Raw genomic sequence first — 19,730 nt, 5'->3', positions numbered from 1 at the left:
AAATTGCCGGTCCTTCTGTCGTCTCCGAGTGTAAAATTGCAAGAACAAAAAACCATCTTAATATAAAAAGTGTTGTTCAATAGTAATTTAGAGAAAAGTTTTCCTGAATGTATGTTCGTTTTTAAAGTTCATTATATTGTTATAGCTTCTTTGGGCACGACGCTGATGGCAACAAAAAACAGCAAAAGGTGTTTCCACACTTTTTATCATCAATGCGAAAGAAAGAAAAAAAACCGAACAAGGGTCACATGCGATACTATTTTGGACACTCAAGGAACTAATTTATGTCTATAGGGCATTTGTATATGTTTAAGATTGTTGTTTTTTTGCTCGAAAGAAAATGTCAAGCTAGAATAATTTCCTTTTTCCGCACACAGCAAACTGTATTGGACATTAAGCCAAAATATATGACTCGAAGGGACAAAAGGTTAAGTTTGATAATAATTCGTCGAATGTATCGGAGGAACGTGCATGCATGAAATGGGAAAAAGGAACAAACTAATAAGAATATCAGTTTCTGTAAATAATGTCTTATCTATTTTTTTTGTGTGCTCTTTATTTATATATTGCAGAAAAACATGACTCTATTGTCTCGTTATTTATGAAAGTTCCTTATTCAGCACAAATTTGACTTCCTTTGTTCTTTTCGATATGTCTTGATTGACAAACAAGGCTTAATTGGAACATCTCTATGGTTTCTTTTCATCAAAAATTGTATGAAATAATTGAATAACGAAAAATTGAATATCGTTAACGAACAATAGGAAAGTACATGTTTTGAATTTGACCCAATGAACATTCTGAATTTTCATTTCAAGCTTTTTGGGAATTTTGACCCAGTTTACCCTTTTGAGAATAATAAAAATTTAATTTAATTTAAGCCTGTAAATTTTATCCCAGTACGCATTTTAGATTTACATTCCAATATAAAACTTCAAATTTTAGTCCCAAGACACATTTTGAATATTTCATGCTATATTTTCATGAAAACTAACTTTTTTTCCTACTGCACATTTCAAATATTTATCCCAGTTCACTTTTATAATTTGTAACCTACAGCACATTTTGAATTTTTATCCCAGTTCACATTAAAATTTTTTAACCTACTGCAAACTGAAATATTTATCCATTGCAACTTTTCGCCCTACTAAACATTTTAAATTTTCAGTTCATATTTATAACCTTTAGCTTAGTGTATTTTTATCCCAGTTTACATTTGAGATTGACGTCCCAATGCACATTTTTTTTTAATTTTATACAAGTTCACATTTACCATTTTTAATTTATTTTTAACCTACTTCTCATTCTAAATCTTCACAAAAATTCAAATTTTCATCCTACTGCACTTTTTAAATTTTTACCCAGTTTACATTTGAAATTTGCATCCCAATGCATATTTGGAATTTTTCTATCAGTTCATGTTTACAAATTTTGACCTACTAAACATTTTGAAATTTCATCAAAATTTGTATCCTACTGCACATTTCAAATGTTTATCCCAGTTTACATTTGAGAATGAAATCCCAATGCATAATTTGAAATATCATTTAAGCTTTAATTTTGAATTTACGTTCCAAGGCACATTTTTAATTTTTATATCAAATTACATTTACAATTTTTACCCTAATGCACATTTTGAATTTTCATCCCAGTTCACAATTCAAATTTTCATCCTATTGCTAATTTCCAAAATTTGACTCATTGAACATTTTTTATTCATAATGCGTTAAAAACATGTTTTTTTAATAATTTCAAATCCTCCAATAACGAACCAACCATCCAGACCATCAAACACACGCAAACAGCAAGCAAAAGAGAGAAAACATGAAAATTAAACCAACAATCAATTTATATTTATTTAATAGATTTTCATTTTATCGCGCGTTGTCGCTCGCTCACAGCTTCCTTGCTTGCTTGTTGGCTGTCAGCAATAACCGCCAATTGGAGTAGTACTGCTGCGTCGTTATTTGATCAATCTGCAATATCATTAAAAATATACAAATGATTACAATTAAATTTCAATTATAATTTTATTCGTTGTCGCTGGATATAATAATGACGTTGCGGGGCCGATAATAAAATAATAGCATAAAAAATTATACAAATACGGGATAATTAAGTCCCAAATCGATTGTTTTTATGGCTTCTGGCTAAAAAACCGAGATTTGAACAAAAATTTTAACAAGTATAATGAAGTGAAATTTTTTTCTCGTCGATGGCGACCCGTGTCATAACATCATGATGATGATGATTATTATTATTATTTAATTAAAAAACGAAAAAGGGAATAACTAATGCGAATTGATGTTTTTGTTTGTGTTTTGGCGCATTTCAATTATGAAACGCATTCAATAATATTCAAATAATAATCGAATTCAAACCTTTTTTTTATTGGAATTGGAAATAACTTCTGTCAAGTGAAGTATTTTCAATTTCGAGTCCAGCAGCTGAGACAGCTCCTTTGAGTTCATAAATATTCTAAGCAGTTCATGGAAATTTTCTATGTATTTGTGTCTCAGCTATTTTCCACGATAAATATTTTCATTTTATTATTATCGAAATTTTTTCGATGTTACTTATGCATGGAAAATTGTATACAAAAATAGCACACATGTGTGAGTTGTCTTGCTCGTTGAAGAAGAAGTAAACAAGTCCCATTTACATGTTTCGAAGAAACATTTTTTTAAACGCATTTTGATGGAAAATGTGAAATTATCGACGGTTTGCTGTCTGATGGTAAAAAAAATTTTAGACATTCCAAAATGTGCATTGGGATGAAAAATTTAAACATTTATTGAGGTAAATTTAAAATTTGCATTAGGATGAAAATTCAAAATGTGCATTGGGATGAAAAATTTTATAATTTTTTTGTGTTTAAAATTTGCATTAAGTTTGTGCATTGGAAAAAATTTTGAATAAAATGTGCATTAGATAAAATGTGCATTAATTTAAACATTTATTGAGATAAATTTAAAATTTGAATTAGGATGAAAACTCAAAATATGCATTGGGATGAAATTACATAATGTTCACAAAGGCGAAAATTAAAAATTTAAAATATGCTATAGGTCAAAAAATTTAAATGTGCATTGGGTCAAAAATTTAAACTCAAACTTTAAACTTCTTCAAATAAATTTCTTAAAAAGTTTAGATATTAGGAGAAAATAAAGAATTTGAATTGAAAAAATCCGTAAATGTGCATTGGGTCAAAAATTTGAAATTATACATTGGGTCGAGAACTTGTGAATGTGAATTGTGCTAAATTTGTATTAAAGAAGCTTTTGACTCAATACACATTTTGAATTTTCAACCCAATGAACATTTTAAATTTTAGCCCAATGCACATTTTGAATTTAAAAATGCTTTAAAAATATAGGTAAACCAAAATTTGACATCTAAATTCAAAATACGGTACAATTTTTCGTCTAACGACAACTTTCTATGCCTCCTTTTTTCTATTTCGCATGCAAACACGAAAAAAAGGAGGTGTATTACATTACATTATCAGTAGTTTGTATTCAAGAATTTACAAATTTTGAATTATTACTTCTTGTCGTGTGTTTTGAAGAGCATGATAAAAAGAAGGAAAAGAGCGGGAATTACTATTATTAACATTATTATTATGAATGGGTTACTTTAAAAGGCAATATTTGTGAATTTTATTATTCGTTCTGTGTCTGAAATATGAGAAAGGCTTGACAGAATAATTTTAAATTTTTATTACCTTCGTGTTTCTTCTCCATCTTGACATTTTTCTCAGAACCCGTAACTTGAATCACTTTTTATGTGATGCCTCGATGACTCTCTTACAAAACCATTACGTAACATTTTCAAGCCCGCATAAAGCAATTAAGTAGCTTAGTCATCTTTTTCCTTTTTTTTTTTTTGCTCTCAAAATGAAACTCTTTTCGTATTATTGACCTAACCATTACTTTTTTTCTCTTTTTTTTACAGAAATTGGATAGAAGTAGCAGAAGAGGCAGCCACACACATTCGTATTATGTTCACTTGAATACACAAATAAAAAGGGTTAGGTTTGGAGAACTGCAGGCAGCTTATGGTGCGGAGTAACAAAAACATTTTTTGCTTGCTTGTTTTTTGTTTGTTTTGTCGTCGCTTGAAATATTAGATATCATCATTACTGCATTATGCAATTTTTCGGCAAGGAAAAATAAACAAAATACACAAAAACACAATAACAAATGATGCATTCAATTTGCTGAACAAGTCGAGAAGAGAGGAACAGAGAGGAAAAAAGAAAAATGAATCAAAATCGCTCGAAACACATTTCGTCGATAACGACTACAACAAATACGAAACTAGATCACATTATGCCGCCGCCATCGCCGACAAATGTTGGGTGTTGTGCCCCACTTAAACTCAAATCGCCAAATCATTCGACCGATATGTACTTTGAGAATCGAGGGAAGTGCTGCAAAAAGCTGTTGAGAGTTAATGGATATCCGAATAAGGTAAGTTTTTTCAATATTTGTTTAGATTTTTTGTCAAAAGTTTGATTTTTCAGGTGCTTTTGTATCCGGAGGAAAGTTGGGCTCGAAGTGCGGCATCGAGTTACTTGTATCTCACACCTTGTCGATGGCGAAGAAGCACATGCATCGTGGAAGAAGTTGCTGGATCAAGAAAGTAAGTAGAATTAAATCAATCTTTGATGTTTCATTTCGCATTAGGTCAACAATTTCAAAATGTGCATTGGGTTGGGAAAAACCCCCTCGAAAAATTGCTTGGTTTGGATTAAAAAGGCCTGTCCGCCACTGCAAACTTCCCTCAATCGAAAACCAAATCTTTTTGTTAACTGAATACGTAGAGGAAAAAAATTAATAAAGTTGAAGTTGAATTAAAACTTCTTGAAGATCGCAATGCATCATAGTCGATTTCAGAAATTCGTGGCTGATTTATATTTTTCTTCAACGCACAACAGGCGAAAGCTCTTGGCAAGTCTCATATACATAAAATAATGTTTGGGGTGAAAAAACCATCGATGCAAATTCTCCGACGAATTCAGTTCAATACAAACTTCTTTATGGGCGCAAAACAGGTCAGGGATCCTTTAAGGGATCACATTAACCCCTCAGGAGTCAAATTGATCCCTTAAGAGAATTTTTGACCTCTTAAGAGATCAATTCGTTCCATTAAGGGATCAATCTGATCCCTTAAGGGATCTACCTGATCCCCTTTCGAGTTGGTTATCCACAGACCCAAAAAGTTGAACCCGTAGAAGTCAATTTGATCCCTTAAGAGGTCAATATGAAAGCTTAAGAGGTCAATTTGATCCCTTCACATCAATTTCATACAAGGGATCAAATTGACCTCTTAAGGGTTCATAATGATTTCCTTATGGGTTCAACTTTTTGGGTCTGCGGATAACCAATTCGAAAGGGGATCAGGTTGATTCCTCAAGCAGTGTCGTATTAACTAGAAATCAGGCCTAAGGCTATTGGGTCTTTTTCAACAATTTATGGGCCTATTTTAAAAAATTTTGCTCTACAGATATCTCGGGGTCTAAGGCTTATCAACTTAAGGTTAAATCCACCAAAATCCTTAATTAATTCCCTTCAAAGGCTTCTGAGAGGCCTCTGGATCCGCATTTGCTCCAGAAGTATAATTTGAACTGCAAATTCCTTTTGGAGCCGAAAAGAACAGAAAGAAAATTTGTTACTTCAAGTCGAAAAGTTAAAACTAAAAATATCCAATTTACACAAAAAAAAATGTTTAAAATTAAAACTCGTAATTAAATTTCCTCCACTTCAACTCGTGATGAAACGTGTTAAAAACTAATGTATCCAATAAACATTTCAATGGTTTAATTACGGAACATTTTGCGCCTCTCTCTCGCCTCTTCAGTTGCTTGTTCTCCTTCTTTCCGCATCTTTCGTGATGCTAATGAGAAATGCGAATTGTACGTTAATTTTACCGTGCAAAAACAAATGTAATTTTCTCGTAAGTGCTTGTGAAAAATGAAAAAAGGAAACATTATCATCTTGTTTTCTCGCTTACTAATATTTGCGCGACATGACGCAACGTAAAGAAAGGAAGGAAATGCAAAAGGTGTGGAATGCAATTTTTTTCTCAAATTCAATTCAACGTCAATGCAATTTTTTTAAGTAGATGGATGCAAAACCCAACCGGTAATCCGAACATATTTTAATTTTAATCACATGTCAAGTAATTTAAATATTTTCTCGTAATAATAATGAAAGGAAAAACTTTTTAATCTGCTTCGAACAAAGGTACATGGTTCTGTTTTTTTTTTTTTTGGAGAACAAAAATTTGCCAACATATGCCGTCAAAGGATTTAAATGGGATTAAAAGTGATGCTGCGTCACAAAATAATAATAACAACAACACAGAAAAAAAAGTTTTAAATAAACTAATTGTGGTGACTTTGCTTCGGCATTCATAAATTTCCACATACGTCATTCTTGTTTAGTTTCGTGGTGCGAATAATACAGAAAAATAATTATTATATTTTAATGCCATTTAAACTTTTTGCGGTTGTTGGATTTATTTGTCAAGTTTGAAGCTCTTTCTGTGAAAAAATTTAAAAAAAATCCTTTAATTCAGATGTTTATTTGCACACTATTTTTTTTTTTTTTTGTACGAAAAATATTAAATTAAATTTTTTTTTGAGAAAATTATAATTATAGACTCCCAAAAAATTTTTATTTTAATAATTTATTTATTTTATTTTTTTATTCAATAAATTCATGAATTTTTTTAATAATAATTTAAACTAATATTTAAAAAAATTTTGTATTATTTTTGAAAATAAAGAACTAAAAACTAAGAAACTAAAACTTAAAAACTAAAAACTAAAAACTAAAAAACTAAAAACTAAGGCCGCTCCAAATGAAAATCAAAAAAAAAGTCCAAAATTTTTGAAAATAAAATGGGGGGGGGGGGCTGAGCTTTAACCAAACTGACCAAAATGATATAAATTTTGGGCAACAGTTTTCAATTTAAGCTTATAAAATACAATAACAAAAACAAAAAAATTGTCAAAATAAAAAAAAATTTTTTTGAAATACTTATCTTCATACAAAATGACAGAATTTTAGCAATTTTTGATCGTTGATCAACATTTTTGTTGTTTTTTAATAATCTTCTTTGAAATTTTCAAATTAAAAATTGATTTTAGATCATTTTAAGTTAAAAATTGAAAAATTAAAATTTCATAAAAAATAACTGTCAAAAAAATTTAAAAAAAAATTCAGAAATTTTATGAAAATTTTTTTAGAGAAGAAAATTCAAGTTAAAATATGATTTTCAAAACAAAAATTAAAATAATTAAAAATTTTTTATAATTTTTTGTGTAAATGTCTTGAAAAATTATGAAAATACACCAAAAACGATCAATTTTGATTAAATTTTTAACTTTTTTTTATTTTGCCCCATTGAATTTTTGACTTTTAAAATGGGGCATCGGACTTTATTTTTGATTTTCATTTGAAGCGGCCTAAAAACTAAAAAAAAATAAACTAAAAAATTATAAACTAAAAACTAGAAAATTAAAAACTAAAAATTAAAATTAAAATAAAAATCAAAAATTAAAAAACTGAATATAAATAACTTTTAAAAAAAGCAAGCTCAAACCTCACTTTAAAATTAAAAATTTTCGAGCTTGTAACTTGAGCTCCACTTTAATTCGAATTTCACTAATCCCCATTTTCACCCACTAATAAAGCCATAAATCTGATCGCATGCGAGAATTTTGATTGTTTGTCTATTTTCTCGTGTTATAAACCCAACAAGACGTCTCTCGTTACATGATACCATAAATTATCTTTTTTTTCCCCAAAAAAATACGAGACAGGGAATTGCTTTGATGTGCTTTTCCTTACATAAATCGCTAATTTTCTCTGTTTTCCTCTCCATATGTTCAAATCTGGACGAAATCAATAAAAATCCTTGTTTTTCTTGGCATGACTTGAGACAAAAAAAAAACACGAGATGAGAGGAAATCAAAACAGAAAAAAAATAATTAAAACAAAATCATGTAGAAAACTTATGCACCGCAGGCAATCAAATCCAATCAATTTGTTGATAGCAAAGGCATGTAGTTCACATAATGATTATTGTTGCTAGTAGTAAAATATATGGAAACAAGGAAAAATCATTCTCTCTCGCCAATGATATACTTTTGCAGAAAATATTTTTGGCACTTTTCCAAACAAACGAGAGAAAAAACCCGTAAAATGTTGAAACCATACACAAATTTTACCTTTCGGTGTATTAAATTTGTTTTTTTTTTCAGGAATTTTTTTCCTGCCTGCCATTCGTCCTTTGTTCTACCGAAATATTAACAATGCAGTAAAATTGCCTTTTGACAAATGTTTGTTATAATAAAATGTGATAAGATCTCGACACATGAACGAGCTGTTTGTTTGTCCTCTATCAAAAAATAAACAAATGGAATGGACAACTTTTGTGTCTTGATAAACTTTTCATTTTTTTTTTATTCGTTAATTGTCATTGAGATGGAGAGATTTTAACTTTTTTTTTGTTGTTTTTGAAAAATCATGCCAAGAAAATTCGAGTCTAGACAAGAATCGGGAAAATTCACGGAAAAATAGGACAACGACAGCGACATGGCGCCAATTGATTTATGCGAGATTATTTCCGTTTATAGCACTTTTTATAACGATAATATTTTTTTTTTTGTGTACGTGATGATAGCTTCCGTACATTTCCCGTACCCCTAATTGACTTTGTACAGTGGATTATCAAGTCTTTTTATCTCGTTTCAAAGAAAAATTTTATTTAAAATGCAACAAGATCCTTTTTAATAGCTTTTAAACTCGGGATTAGTTGACTTTTAATTCGGAGACAAAAAAAAGTTGTGTAATTAATGTTGAAAAAGAGCTTTAACGACGCAATTATTAGCAATTTGTGGTCGCATTAACGCAATGTTTCAATTCAACGCGCGATGATGATTTAACAGCTCACGGGATAATTTTAATGAAATTCCTCCTCGTCACGAGAGTTTTTGAAATTTTATTTAAATTCATGACCATAAAAATGTTTCATTATGCGTTCCTTATTCATATATGAGAGAAATAGTCTCGTAACAAGAGACAAAAGAAAAACTTTTAAATTGTAGAACAATTTTCATTATTACTTTTTTTGTTGTTTTTTTACGAAATTTTCTCTCAAATAGACCATGTATAGAACAAACCGGTGACTAAAGTAGAAAAATAACTAATTTCCATTTTTATTATGTCTCATTTTGATACAAGTAAGGCTGTTGCAATGTTGGTTTGATGACTTCATCAAATTTCAGATAAACAAAAAAATATCTGTTAGTGTTAATAAAATTTCATTCAGCTTTTCAAAACAAAGTGTTTCATTCACATCAACAGATATGTTTATTTATATCGAAAAGAACTCAAAGCTTTAGCTTAATTTATTGAATTTCTAGTTTAAAAAAAAATATTAAATTTTGAAATAAATTGTGAATTTTTAAAACCTGTGAAAAATTATTTAAATATTTATTTTTATTAAATAAATAATTTTTAATTATTAAAAATAAATATAACTATAAATTAAAAAAATTATAAATTTTTAAATTTAAAAAAAAATTATTTATATAAAAAAATAAAATTATAAATAATTTTTAATCAATAAAATAAATTAATTAAATACAATCACAATAGGTCTTCGGACCGCGGTGATGCATCCTCAAACCTAACCTAAACTAATTAATTAATAATATAAATTTAAAAAAAATTAATTTAATTTTTAATTAAATAAATTAAATTAAAAATAAAAAATAAATATAATTAAAAATAAAAATTAAAAATATAAAAAAATTAACTTTTAAAATTAAAATAAATTTTCAATTTTTAAATTAAAATTATAAATAAATTATATTAAATTCAAAAAATAAATTAACTATTATTTAAAATAATTTTAAAAACTTTTTATAAACTTAAAATAAAAAAAAATAAATTGTTTTAAATAATTATTTTGGATTTTTTTTGTTATATTTATTTCATACATAAATTTTAAAAAATTAAGATAGTAGGAAAATAATTTTAAATAATTTAAAAATATTTAATAAAAAATTATAAAATAAAAACTAATAAAAGAAATATTAAAAATACATAAAGATTTGAAAATTAAAAAAAAAAAATAAAAAATTTCAAAACTTCATAAAAAAATTAATTTATTTACTATTTTTTTTTATTTTTTATTTATATGTAAATATTTATTAATTAATTTATTTTTAATTTATTAAGTATTATTTAATTTATTTATTAATAATTTTTTTTTTATTTTATAAAAATTTTTAAATAAAACCAAAAAAATAAAAATTGCGTCATCCATTCTTTATTTTGTGACAAATCCTGCCATATTTCAAATAAACAATAATATTTATTAAATATTTTTAAAATAAACAAATAATTAATTATATTTGATACTTCCTCTCATACCGAAACAGACACTTCCATTTATTTACATTTTTAAAAGTAAATAAAAAATTCCTTAGATTCCAAACAATTCCGTTTGTCGCAATCGCCTCTTGAATAAATTCATTGTTTTTGTTTATTTATTTATATGAGAATTTGAGACAAACTTTTTTTTCTTGGTTTAAAAAAAACTCAAAATTACCAATTTTCTTCATATATGAATACAAAGCAGCACAAATTAAATTTCATTTTCGAGACGAATCTCATTTGTCATGTGCTGCATTCACGTCTCCTTATCATTCAGCGTCAAGAACAATGCAGTAACAACATTAAAAATACAAAAGAAATGTCATTTTACGAAAGATAATGAAAATACTTGAACTTTATGCATGAATGACGGCATGTCTTGTTACAAGGAGAGAGAGAAAAGCGAGGAAAAAACTATCAAACCACGCATGGATAATTGTCTTGCAGAATTTTATTTCTTTTGTTTGTGTTTCTCGTGCTTTTGCTCGATACTTTGTTTTACTTCATAATCCTCCCAAGTAATTTTGCTGGCTTTTACTACAGCTTTTGATAAGATTCACTCGAAGAATAAATAAAAAGGATGCTCATTTAGGTTTTTTTTTGTATCATTTTACTTCCTGAAACAATGTTGAACAACAAGAAAAAAGGAGTAAAACGATTATTCTGAATCATTATGTAAATATTTGGACCGTTCCTTTGTGAAAAACGTTTGATTGCGCCATTTTCGTTTTTTTTTTCTTTAATATTAAAAAGTTTTTTCTTCCCGTTTCTGACATTGATCTCTGTCGTTATTTTTTTTTTTGTTTTTGGAAAATGTTGTTAAATTCAAGAGAACAAGTTTTTGAAAAGTTATCCAAAAGTTTCGCAGATAAGACCTTCGTCTCATATCTCGAGGAATATTTACCTGTAATAATTACATGTTTTACTTTTCAAAACTGCAGAAGCTTATCGTGTTTAAAGACGTGGAAAACTTGCACATATCCCCCTGAATTCTCATTATAAACACGAAAAGTTTCGTCGTTTCTCGTGGAAATTTTGAATTTGGCATGTTGTTGCGGTGTTTCTACATGAAATCTTCGTGTCACGTGCCACCCGATGAATTTTGCACTGCAACAAAGTGAGATCATCTGCTCGGAGGAAAAAAATAATTATAAAATATAGTGATGAGTAATAATCAAAAATTATCAGTATCAGTTGTTTTGAAAGAAATTCCGCGAATTTTGGTTATCAATGCGCTTAACTGATTAAATAATTTCGGTTCAATAACTTTTTTTAAAAAAAATATTGGAAACGTCTAGACGATGAAGATTGTCGCACAGTGGGCTTGAATGAGTTTTGAAGTCTAAAAAAAATTTTTTTTTCATTTTTTTCTTGGATATGTAACTTTTTGTGAATTGAAAAAAAAATCTATTAATTAAAAAAAAATTAAATTAAAAATTAATTAATTTAATTAAAAACACTATTTTAAACGCACAGTGGTCCAAAAAAGACAAAAAAAAAGTAATATTTGTGGAAAATAGATAAATTTTTTGAATTTCTCAAGAATTCAAATTTCCAAGAATTTCTCTATGGCGCCATCCATTTACGGCGTCGGAAATTTGAGGGGGGGTGGGGGTCAACAATTTTGTGAATTTTTCACAAATTTCCATATAAATTTGAGTTATTTTTAACAATTTTTCTTGAAAAATGGAGGGGGGTTTTTTACTAAAAAGTACGTCGTAAATTAGGGGGGGGTCTTTAAATTCCGACGGTTTCCGATTAAAGGGGGGGTGGGGGTCAAAAAATGTCCATTTTTATCCGACGCCGTAAATGGATGGCGCCCTATTTTCTTATGTTTTTACTTTTTTTTTGTAATTTTTGTCATATTTGGACCACTGTGAGTATAAAATATGTAGAAATTTGACAAATTTGAAAATAAAAAAATTGTTAAATTTTGAAAATATTTGATTAACATCGAAATCTTAATTTTTTTTTTTATCAAAAATCATCGGATTTTGAATTTTTATACGCACAGTGGTTCAAAAATAAAAAAAACAATTAAAATAGGCAAAAAAATCTATTTTAATTGTTTTTCTTTAATTTTTTATTAATTTTTTGTATTTCATGGAGCAATGTACGTATTAGGTTTGTTCCAGAAGTTTCGTAAAATTTCAATTAATTTTAAATTCTAATTGAAAAAAATAATAAAAAATATTTTTAGCCCACTGTGACATAAATTTTATGTAAAAAATCTGAGATAAAATCCAATAATTTTATTAAAAACTGTTGATTTTAGTAAATTTTTAGCTGTAAATTCAACTTTTAATATCAAAAATATGCTTTCTAATCCACGGCAGATATTTATCGACTCTCGTATAGGCAGCTGGATACAAATCACACTCAATTGTCCCAAAACTAACAACTCCAATAACCACTGGAACGTTATCTTTCTTGTGCATCATCGTCAATGGACCTCCGCTGTCTCCCATACAAGGTCCTGAATTGTTTGCTCCCGCTGCGAATAGCAACGTGGGTAGCGCCATATAGTCATAAATTGGTAAAACTGCTTTATTCGGAATTATTGTGACTTCCACGTAACGCAAATCGGGAGAAACAACAAGTTTTTCTAAAAAAAAAGCAAGAAAATATTTTTAAAAAAATAGAAAATCTTCAAAATTTACCATTTTCTGTTCCGCCAAACCCTGAAATCGTACAATTTGTTCCCACAAAGTCGTCACAAGTTGGCTCCGGAAGTCTAATGGCACTCACAATCTCGTTAAAAACCAGATTTTTGCACAATTTGATAAGGGCGATGTCATTCTGGAGCGTTATCGGATTGTATTCGGGATGCGTGATGAGAACGCTCGAGTCTTGAAACTTCATTTTCGGAAAAAAATTGCTTCCGACCCCAACGCTTGCATAATAACTCCAATAAGTGCAATGTCCGGCAGTAAGAATCCACGATTCGGTCACGATGGCGCCGCCACATCCTTGAAGACTTTTGTTCGGAGCATGCATGATGAGGAAGGCTTGATACGGAAATATTCGATTTTCAGCAAGATCTCCATTTACAATTTTTCCTTCGAATTTTTGAATGTTTTCAAAGTCATCGATTAGCGGAGAACTCGTTTTAATAAATTCTGGCAACTCGAAATTTTCAGGAAATTTAATTTTGGAGAGAATGGACTCTTCAATGTCACTACTGCAGTTTTGTAGACCTTCAATTGTGGTAAAAATTAAAACGAAAATTGAAGAAAAAGTAATAAAGTTCATTTTTCAAGTGCTGTGAACGACTGAAAAACATTGAAGCCCATTTCTGGCATAAATAGCAACTTTCTTTGTGATAATTTTGGAATAATTAACGAAATTTTTGATACTTGAATTGACTGAATTAATGTCGAAAAAGATAAAAATGTCAAATAAAAAACTCAAAACGACTCATTTTTTGCCTTACCTCAGATAAGCAAAAATTAAAAGAATTTAAAATTAAAATAAAAAAAAATCTCACGGAAATTATTTTGATTTTTCAAAATTTATTCTTCATATGTAATTTTGGAACTACATACTACTTTTACTCGACAAAGTCGAAATTACTTCTTTCCTTGATAGTTCGAGTTGTTGGGGTTCAACTGATTTCCATGGTTGTCCAAATCAGATTTGGTTCCCGTACCATGGTATCCAGCTTGATGCCCGGGACCTGTAGGAGTGTGCGTTGGGTTGCACTGATTAGTACGATTTCCAGCGTTGCGATCAGACATTTTTTTTCTGGAAATATTAAGAAAAATTAATTAAAAAATTTGTTGATTCTTTTTAAATTATTTTGACAGCAAATAAAAAATAAAAATTGTAATTAATAAAAATTATTTTTTTTAAAAATTTTTTAAAAACTTTAAATAAAAAAAAATTGAAATAAAAAAAAATAATTTAAAAAAAAAACCGAAAAAAAACAAAAATTTATTTCGCTTAAATTATTTAAAATGATATATTTTTCGCTAAAATAAAAAATTAATAAATAATAATTAATGAATAAAATTAATAAATAGATAAATATAAAAAATAAATAAATAATAAAAAAATGATTCTAATTTTTTCAATTTTTTTTTTAAATCGGAAATTAAAAATTGAAATTTAAAAAAAATAACTAAAAAAAAAATCTAAAAATTAATTTGTAAATTAAAAAAAATATTTTCTTATTTTTTATTTATGAAATTATATTTAAAAAAAAATTAATTTGAAAAAAAATTAAAATAATTTTTTAATTCTTAATTATTTTCTAATAGAGGATTTTTGATTTTTTTTTTTAATTTTCGAACTTTATTTAATTTTAGTTATTTATTTTTTATTTTTATTTTTTCACTTCACTAAAATAAATCTATTGTAAAATTAATTATTTACTTACTTAGAAGATTTTTTGGTTTTAAAACTTTAATCAACTCGAAGTTAACTCTTCAACTCAAAATTGTAAAATGACCGTCACTTTTCTCTGCATCAATTTATATGTGCCAAACAAATAGCTTTCGGCATACGAACGGATGTTTTAATTCGCGATCGTCTGCGGTTCGCCACAGTCCGAAACAATCGTAAAGAATCTGAAATTTGAAACGTAAACATCGGAGCTGCTTACGAAGAATATTTTTTATGACATTTTTGTTCAAAACAAACATCAAGAAGACCGAATCAAAACCAAGATCGAGTATCAAAAAGGTAGTTAATACTCGTTATTGTTACAACGAAGAACCTTCATCAACAAATGTTACATGATTGATATGTTTTTCCGCAACTTCTTGTGTCGAGTCATAAAACCATAATCCACTCTCGACACAAAAACGGATGAAAGATGTGAAAGAAAAAACTAAATCTGAAGATTTTCTAAAGAAACGGAGTGCAAGAGGTGAAATTTGCATTTTTGATGCATTTCTAATGAACCATATTATTCATTTATCATTTGAGACAGATGCGGATGCGTTTTTTTGCTTCAAGATTTTTGAAAGACGAAAACAAACCGTAAATTCTTCAAACATTAAATATTGATGAAAAAAAGGACAAAAATTGAACCCTTTTCAATGGAAACGCATAAATATTCCATTAGCATCATTTTGCTTCAAAAAGGCCACAAATGACAGAAAAATTACGCCGAAAAAATCCAATCCATTATTTTTAATGTAATTCTTCATAATTTTATCAGAAAAAAAATTGCCCAATCGCAATAAAATATTCAAAGCTTGTACACGCATTTTTCGCGAGATACGATTGAGTCGAAAAGCAATTTAATAAATTGAATTTAATCAGCTTTATATATTTATATCCGTGAATGATGATAAAAATGTGTCATAAAAGCAAAAAAAAAAATAGGTTAAAAAACGGCAAAAGTCATAAAATAAAAGTTGACGAATCAAAACGAATGATCGGGTTGATATTCGCTCAAAAAAAAAAATTTAAAATGCTCCCAAATGTCCATTTGAAAAGTTTTTTTTATCCAGTCCTGACATCAATTCAATTTGATTTTTAAGAGATTACATTTCTTTTTGTGTTCCGCTTTTTTTTATACTTTTTTAAAAGTGCTTTTATTTAAAAACATTAGGAAACGTAAAAAACAGACCGATTTTCTTCTTTTATGTTTGACCTGGCAAAAATGTATTTTACGACACCTTTGAGCTTTACACAAAGGCAAACAACAAAACTAAACGACGAATTGCCTTTTGCCTCCTTTTTTCATTTTTTTTCTTTTAACAGTCAATTTTGATGAAACTTTTTGCAATGATGTAAAGTTGTTTGGATCATCCAATTTTTTTTCTTTGTGTATTTTTAACACATAGTCAAAAAAGAAGAAAAAAAAAGGCTACGATAACAAAGGCTACGAATTTAAATGGTTAGATTAGATTTCAAATTGCTTTATTAAAGCGTAACATTTTTGTATTAAACTACGATCTAAATAAATTATCGACAGTTTTTGAAAACTAATTTTTTCATTTTCCTTTTTTTCTCTTTGCAGAATTTCAACACATGCGAAAATGGTCTCTGCTGGAGCAGGAGCGCTACTTATCGTAGGTTCTTTCAAGAAACGCGTTCCAGATCCGGATTTTAAGGTATGTTGACAAAGAAAAAATATAAATTAATAATTTTCTTAGAAAATGTTGGAAAAGGCAGTGCCGGACTTAATTTTTTCAACTTCGGGCTTTCAAAAAAAAATCATAAAAAATTTGCTTGGTTTAAATTAAAAAAATTTCGTTAAAAATTTGCTTGGTTTGGATTAATTGAAATAAAAAATTAAATTAATAAATTTTGCCAAAAATTTTTTTTGTCAAAATTGTTTATAAAATTTTTTAATTTTTTTTTTAAATATTTTTTTCATATTTTTATTTTAAAAAATATTTTTTTTTAATTTAATTAATTTTTCTATTCTTTTTTAATTTTTAATAATTTTATTTTTAAATTTTGAAAAATTGAATATCAATTAGTTAAACTAATTGTTAAAATTAAAATAATTTGAAAAATTGAATTTTATTAATTTATTTCGTTTCAATAATTCTATCAGAGGCTTTTTAAAAACAATCGTTAAAAATTTGCTTGGTTTGGATTAATTGAAAAAAAGATAAAAACTTACCTTTGTTGAAAATTTTTGAAACCTTTTTTTTAAAAGATTTATGACCAGAGCCTTTTTAGCAAGTCCATCACTTTTTAATAGAAAAATGAAACGGAAATTACAAAAATGTCTCTACTTACTGCACTTTGATATACGAAAAAAAAGACATCGTTCTCGTTACTAAATCATGCTATAATAAAAATTTTCTTCTCCATTTCGCTTCTGATAGGAGATATTAAGACTGTTGCTTTTACTAACTTGCCTTGTCAAATTATTTCGCATCGCTTGTTCAACAAATAACATTTTTTTTTTGTATGTGCCTTCCTTTCACATTATTACTTTTATTCGATTTGCTCGATGAAAATTTAAATCTTTGTCTACGTTTTATCAATTTTTCTTTCATCTTTCCCATGTTTATGGAAGAGGAGAGTTGTTTTATGAAATATTATTACTTTTTAAAGTGATTTTTTTTTGCAGAAAAATGGTTTTGTAATGGTATCTTATCATGTGGATAAGTTTCTTCCGTTAACTCTCTTGAACATAATCGATATTTTTAATTTCCATTTTTTTGTCCGATATTGGAAATTTTTGCTATTTTACGAGAAAATTGACCTGAAATTGTATTTAAGATACAAAAAAAAACTTTAAGTCATTTAACGGCTTTTTTAAGTTAAATCTATTCAAATTTAAACAAATTTTGTAACGCTTTAACTCAAAGTTAGCTTCAAAAATTTCTTTGAATTTTTTTTAAATTGATTCCTATTGCTTTCCAGAATGTTTTGGTACAAGAAAAATTAAAAAATCATAAGAAAATTAGGGAAAAATTAAGAAAATTTGATTTAATGTTCATTGCATACCTCATAGGAGCTTAAAATTCAAATTTCAATTTTGATTAAAAAAAAAAAACAGGAAATGTTTGTAAAATTTTCATTTAAATCATGAAAAATAGACAAAAAAAACAGTTGACGTTGCATTTCACTAGTTGTCAGATTGGTTATATTTTTCCCATATTTTTTTCCTGAATAGAAAATTGATGTGAATTTATGATGACTTTGCAAATGTGTAGATTTTGTCGTTTTATATTGTTGTTTTATTTTCGCTTGCAAAAAAAAAATATGTATGCCATGAATCATATTTGCTGACACAATTATTTATTTTTTTTTTTTTTGAATTTTTTTAATTAAATTAAAAAAATATTTTTCTCTATTTTTAGCTTTATTTGTCGTCAAACATCAGTTTAGCTGATTACAATATGGGATATTGCATCACCGGAACACTCGAACGCGGTTGCAAACGTACAAACCAATTCCAGACGACACATTTTGCTGTGATACGTCGTTGCTGGCCAGCCCTCGAAAATGGAGACAATGGAAAATCATAACAACAGGTGATCTTCTCGCAGTATTTTTAAACAAACATTACGGCGAAAAAAAAATAATGTTGAAATGAAAGAGTGAAAAATATGAATATTTTATGAATTCGCAATTAAAAACACATTGAAACATACATTTATTATAAAAAAACACTAGCGAGAGAGACTTTTTTAAATGGTAATTAAAATCATATGATACCGTGCACTTTTTTTGTGTCATCTCACATGAAAATGACATTTTTTTTGCATAAAAAGTAGTGAAAAGCAGGAAAAACTTCGTTTGCTGTATTTTTGGACACTTTATAAAAAAATAATATTTTGAAACAAAAAAAAAAGCTTGGAGACTAGCTCAACTTTATATAAAATGTAGTTGTATTTTTCTACAAAGGATGTATTTTGTAAAGCAAAAAAAAATATTAAACGTAGATAAACATCGAAAAGTAGCTTGAATTTCCTAAAAATTTCCGAAAGAAGCCATTTCGTGTACAAAACACGAAAGAAATACAAGATAAATTAAATTTTAATTACAGAAACATCCACTTTTGAATTTTAACAAGATGAGCTTCACTTTATTTCATTTCATTATTACTACTGCTTACCTTTCGAAGCAAGCCGACACAAGAAGACGACGACAGAAGTGTGCCATTTGCATAAGAAGATAATTATGCTCTTAACTGTTGTCGAGGAAATTGAATTAAACGAATAATGTGCAATGTTGAATTGTTCTCGAGGAATTTTCTTCCTTTTTTTGTTTTTTTGGCAAAGAACAAGACTTTTCAGGTCACACGCTCCAAACATAACTTTCTGTTGGCATTTATTGTCTCATGAGTTTTCTTATATTTTGCTTTTTTTTTTGGTCAAAGCGAAAAATCACAACAACTCATCACGTCTCCTCCATATCCATAAATTTTAGTTAAAATGCCAAAAGTAAACGGCAAATAATTTCGTGTTCGTTTTGTTAGAGCGAACGAGAATTGTCATACACGAAAATAAAAAAGATAAAAACTATTAGAATATAATGTTGGAGACGTTATTAAATGTTGAATCAATTTACCGCATTTCAAGGAAAGAATTGGCGACAGTTTGTCCATGAAATGGTGTTGAAGAAACTTTATGAGTTTTATTGAAGAGCTCATATGATAAATCGCACATAAGCAATTTACTGTGAGTTAAGAAAAACTATTTTTGAAGTTTTAAGTTATTTTTGATATTTTTTTTATAATTAGGTAGACGTAAGCAAACACAAATTTTGATTGTGAAATTGTCTCAAGTTATTAATTTTGTTAAAGTTTTAATTTCAAATTTAAATTCATCAATATAAAAAAAGTACTAACAGAGTAAT

At 27.7% G+C, this 19,730-nt stretch overlaps 1 protein-coding gene and 1 long non-coding RNA gene across 2 annotated transcripts; one reads left to right on the top strand and one right to left on the bottom strand.

Annotated features, from left to right (window-relative positions):
- The first annotated feature begins 4,262 nt into the window (after window positions 1–4,262).
- LOC134835432 (uncharacterized) lies at window positions 4,263–18,397 on the top strand. Its single transcript, XM_063850310.1, has 4 exons — window positions 4,263–4,472; window positions 4,526–4,644; window positions 16,426–16,519; window positions 18,230–18,397. The coding sequence occupies exons 1-4, from the start codon at window positions 4,263–4,265 to the stop codon at window positions 18,395–18,397; spliced, it is 591 nt and encodes a 196-aa protein (XP_063706380.1).
- LOC134835754 (uncharacterized) lies at window positions 13,947–14,935 on the bottom strand. Its single transcript, XR_010162224.1, has 2 exons — window positions 14,833–14,935; window positions 13,947–14,198 (listed from the first exon to the last, which is right to left on the bottom strand). It is a non-coding gene; the product is annotated as an uncharacterized LOC134835754 (long non-coding RNA).
- Window positions 18,398–19,730: the final 1,333 nt, after the last annotated feature.

The sequence above is a fragment of the Culicoides brevitarsis genome, chromosome 3 (assembly GCF_036172545.1).
Source record: "Culicoides brevitarsis isolate CSIRO-B50_1 chromosome 3, AGI_CSIRO_Cbre_v1, whole genome shotgun sequence".
Classification (NCBI taxonomy): Eukaryota; Metazoa; Arthropoda; class Insecta; order Diptera; family Ceratopogonidae; genus Culicoides; species Culicoides brevitarsis.
This window is presented reverse-complemented; position numbering and strand designations above follow the sequence as displayed.

What these genes read in the sequence shown, in the direction of transcription:
- LOC134835432 (XM_063850310.1), top strand. Translation starts at nt 4,263, where the DNA reads ATGAATCAAAATCGCTCGAAACACATTTCGTCGATAACGACTACAACA. An exon ending in TTAATGGATATCCGAATAAG is followed by an intron (nt 4,473 to 4,525) that starts GTAAGTTTTTTC and finishes TTGATTTTTCAG; the next exon opens with GTGCTTTTGTATCCGGAGGA. An exon ending in TTCCAGATCCGGATTTTAAG is followed by an intron (nt 16,520 to 18,229) that starts GTATGTTGACAA and finishes CTCTATTTTTAG; the next exon opens with CTTTATTTGTCGTCAAACAT.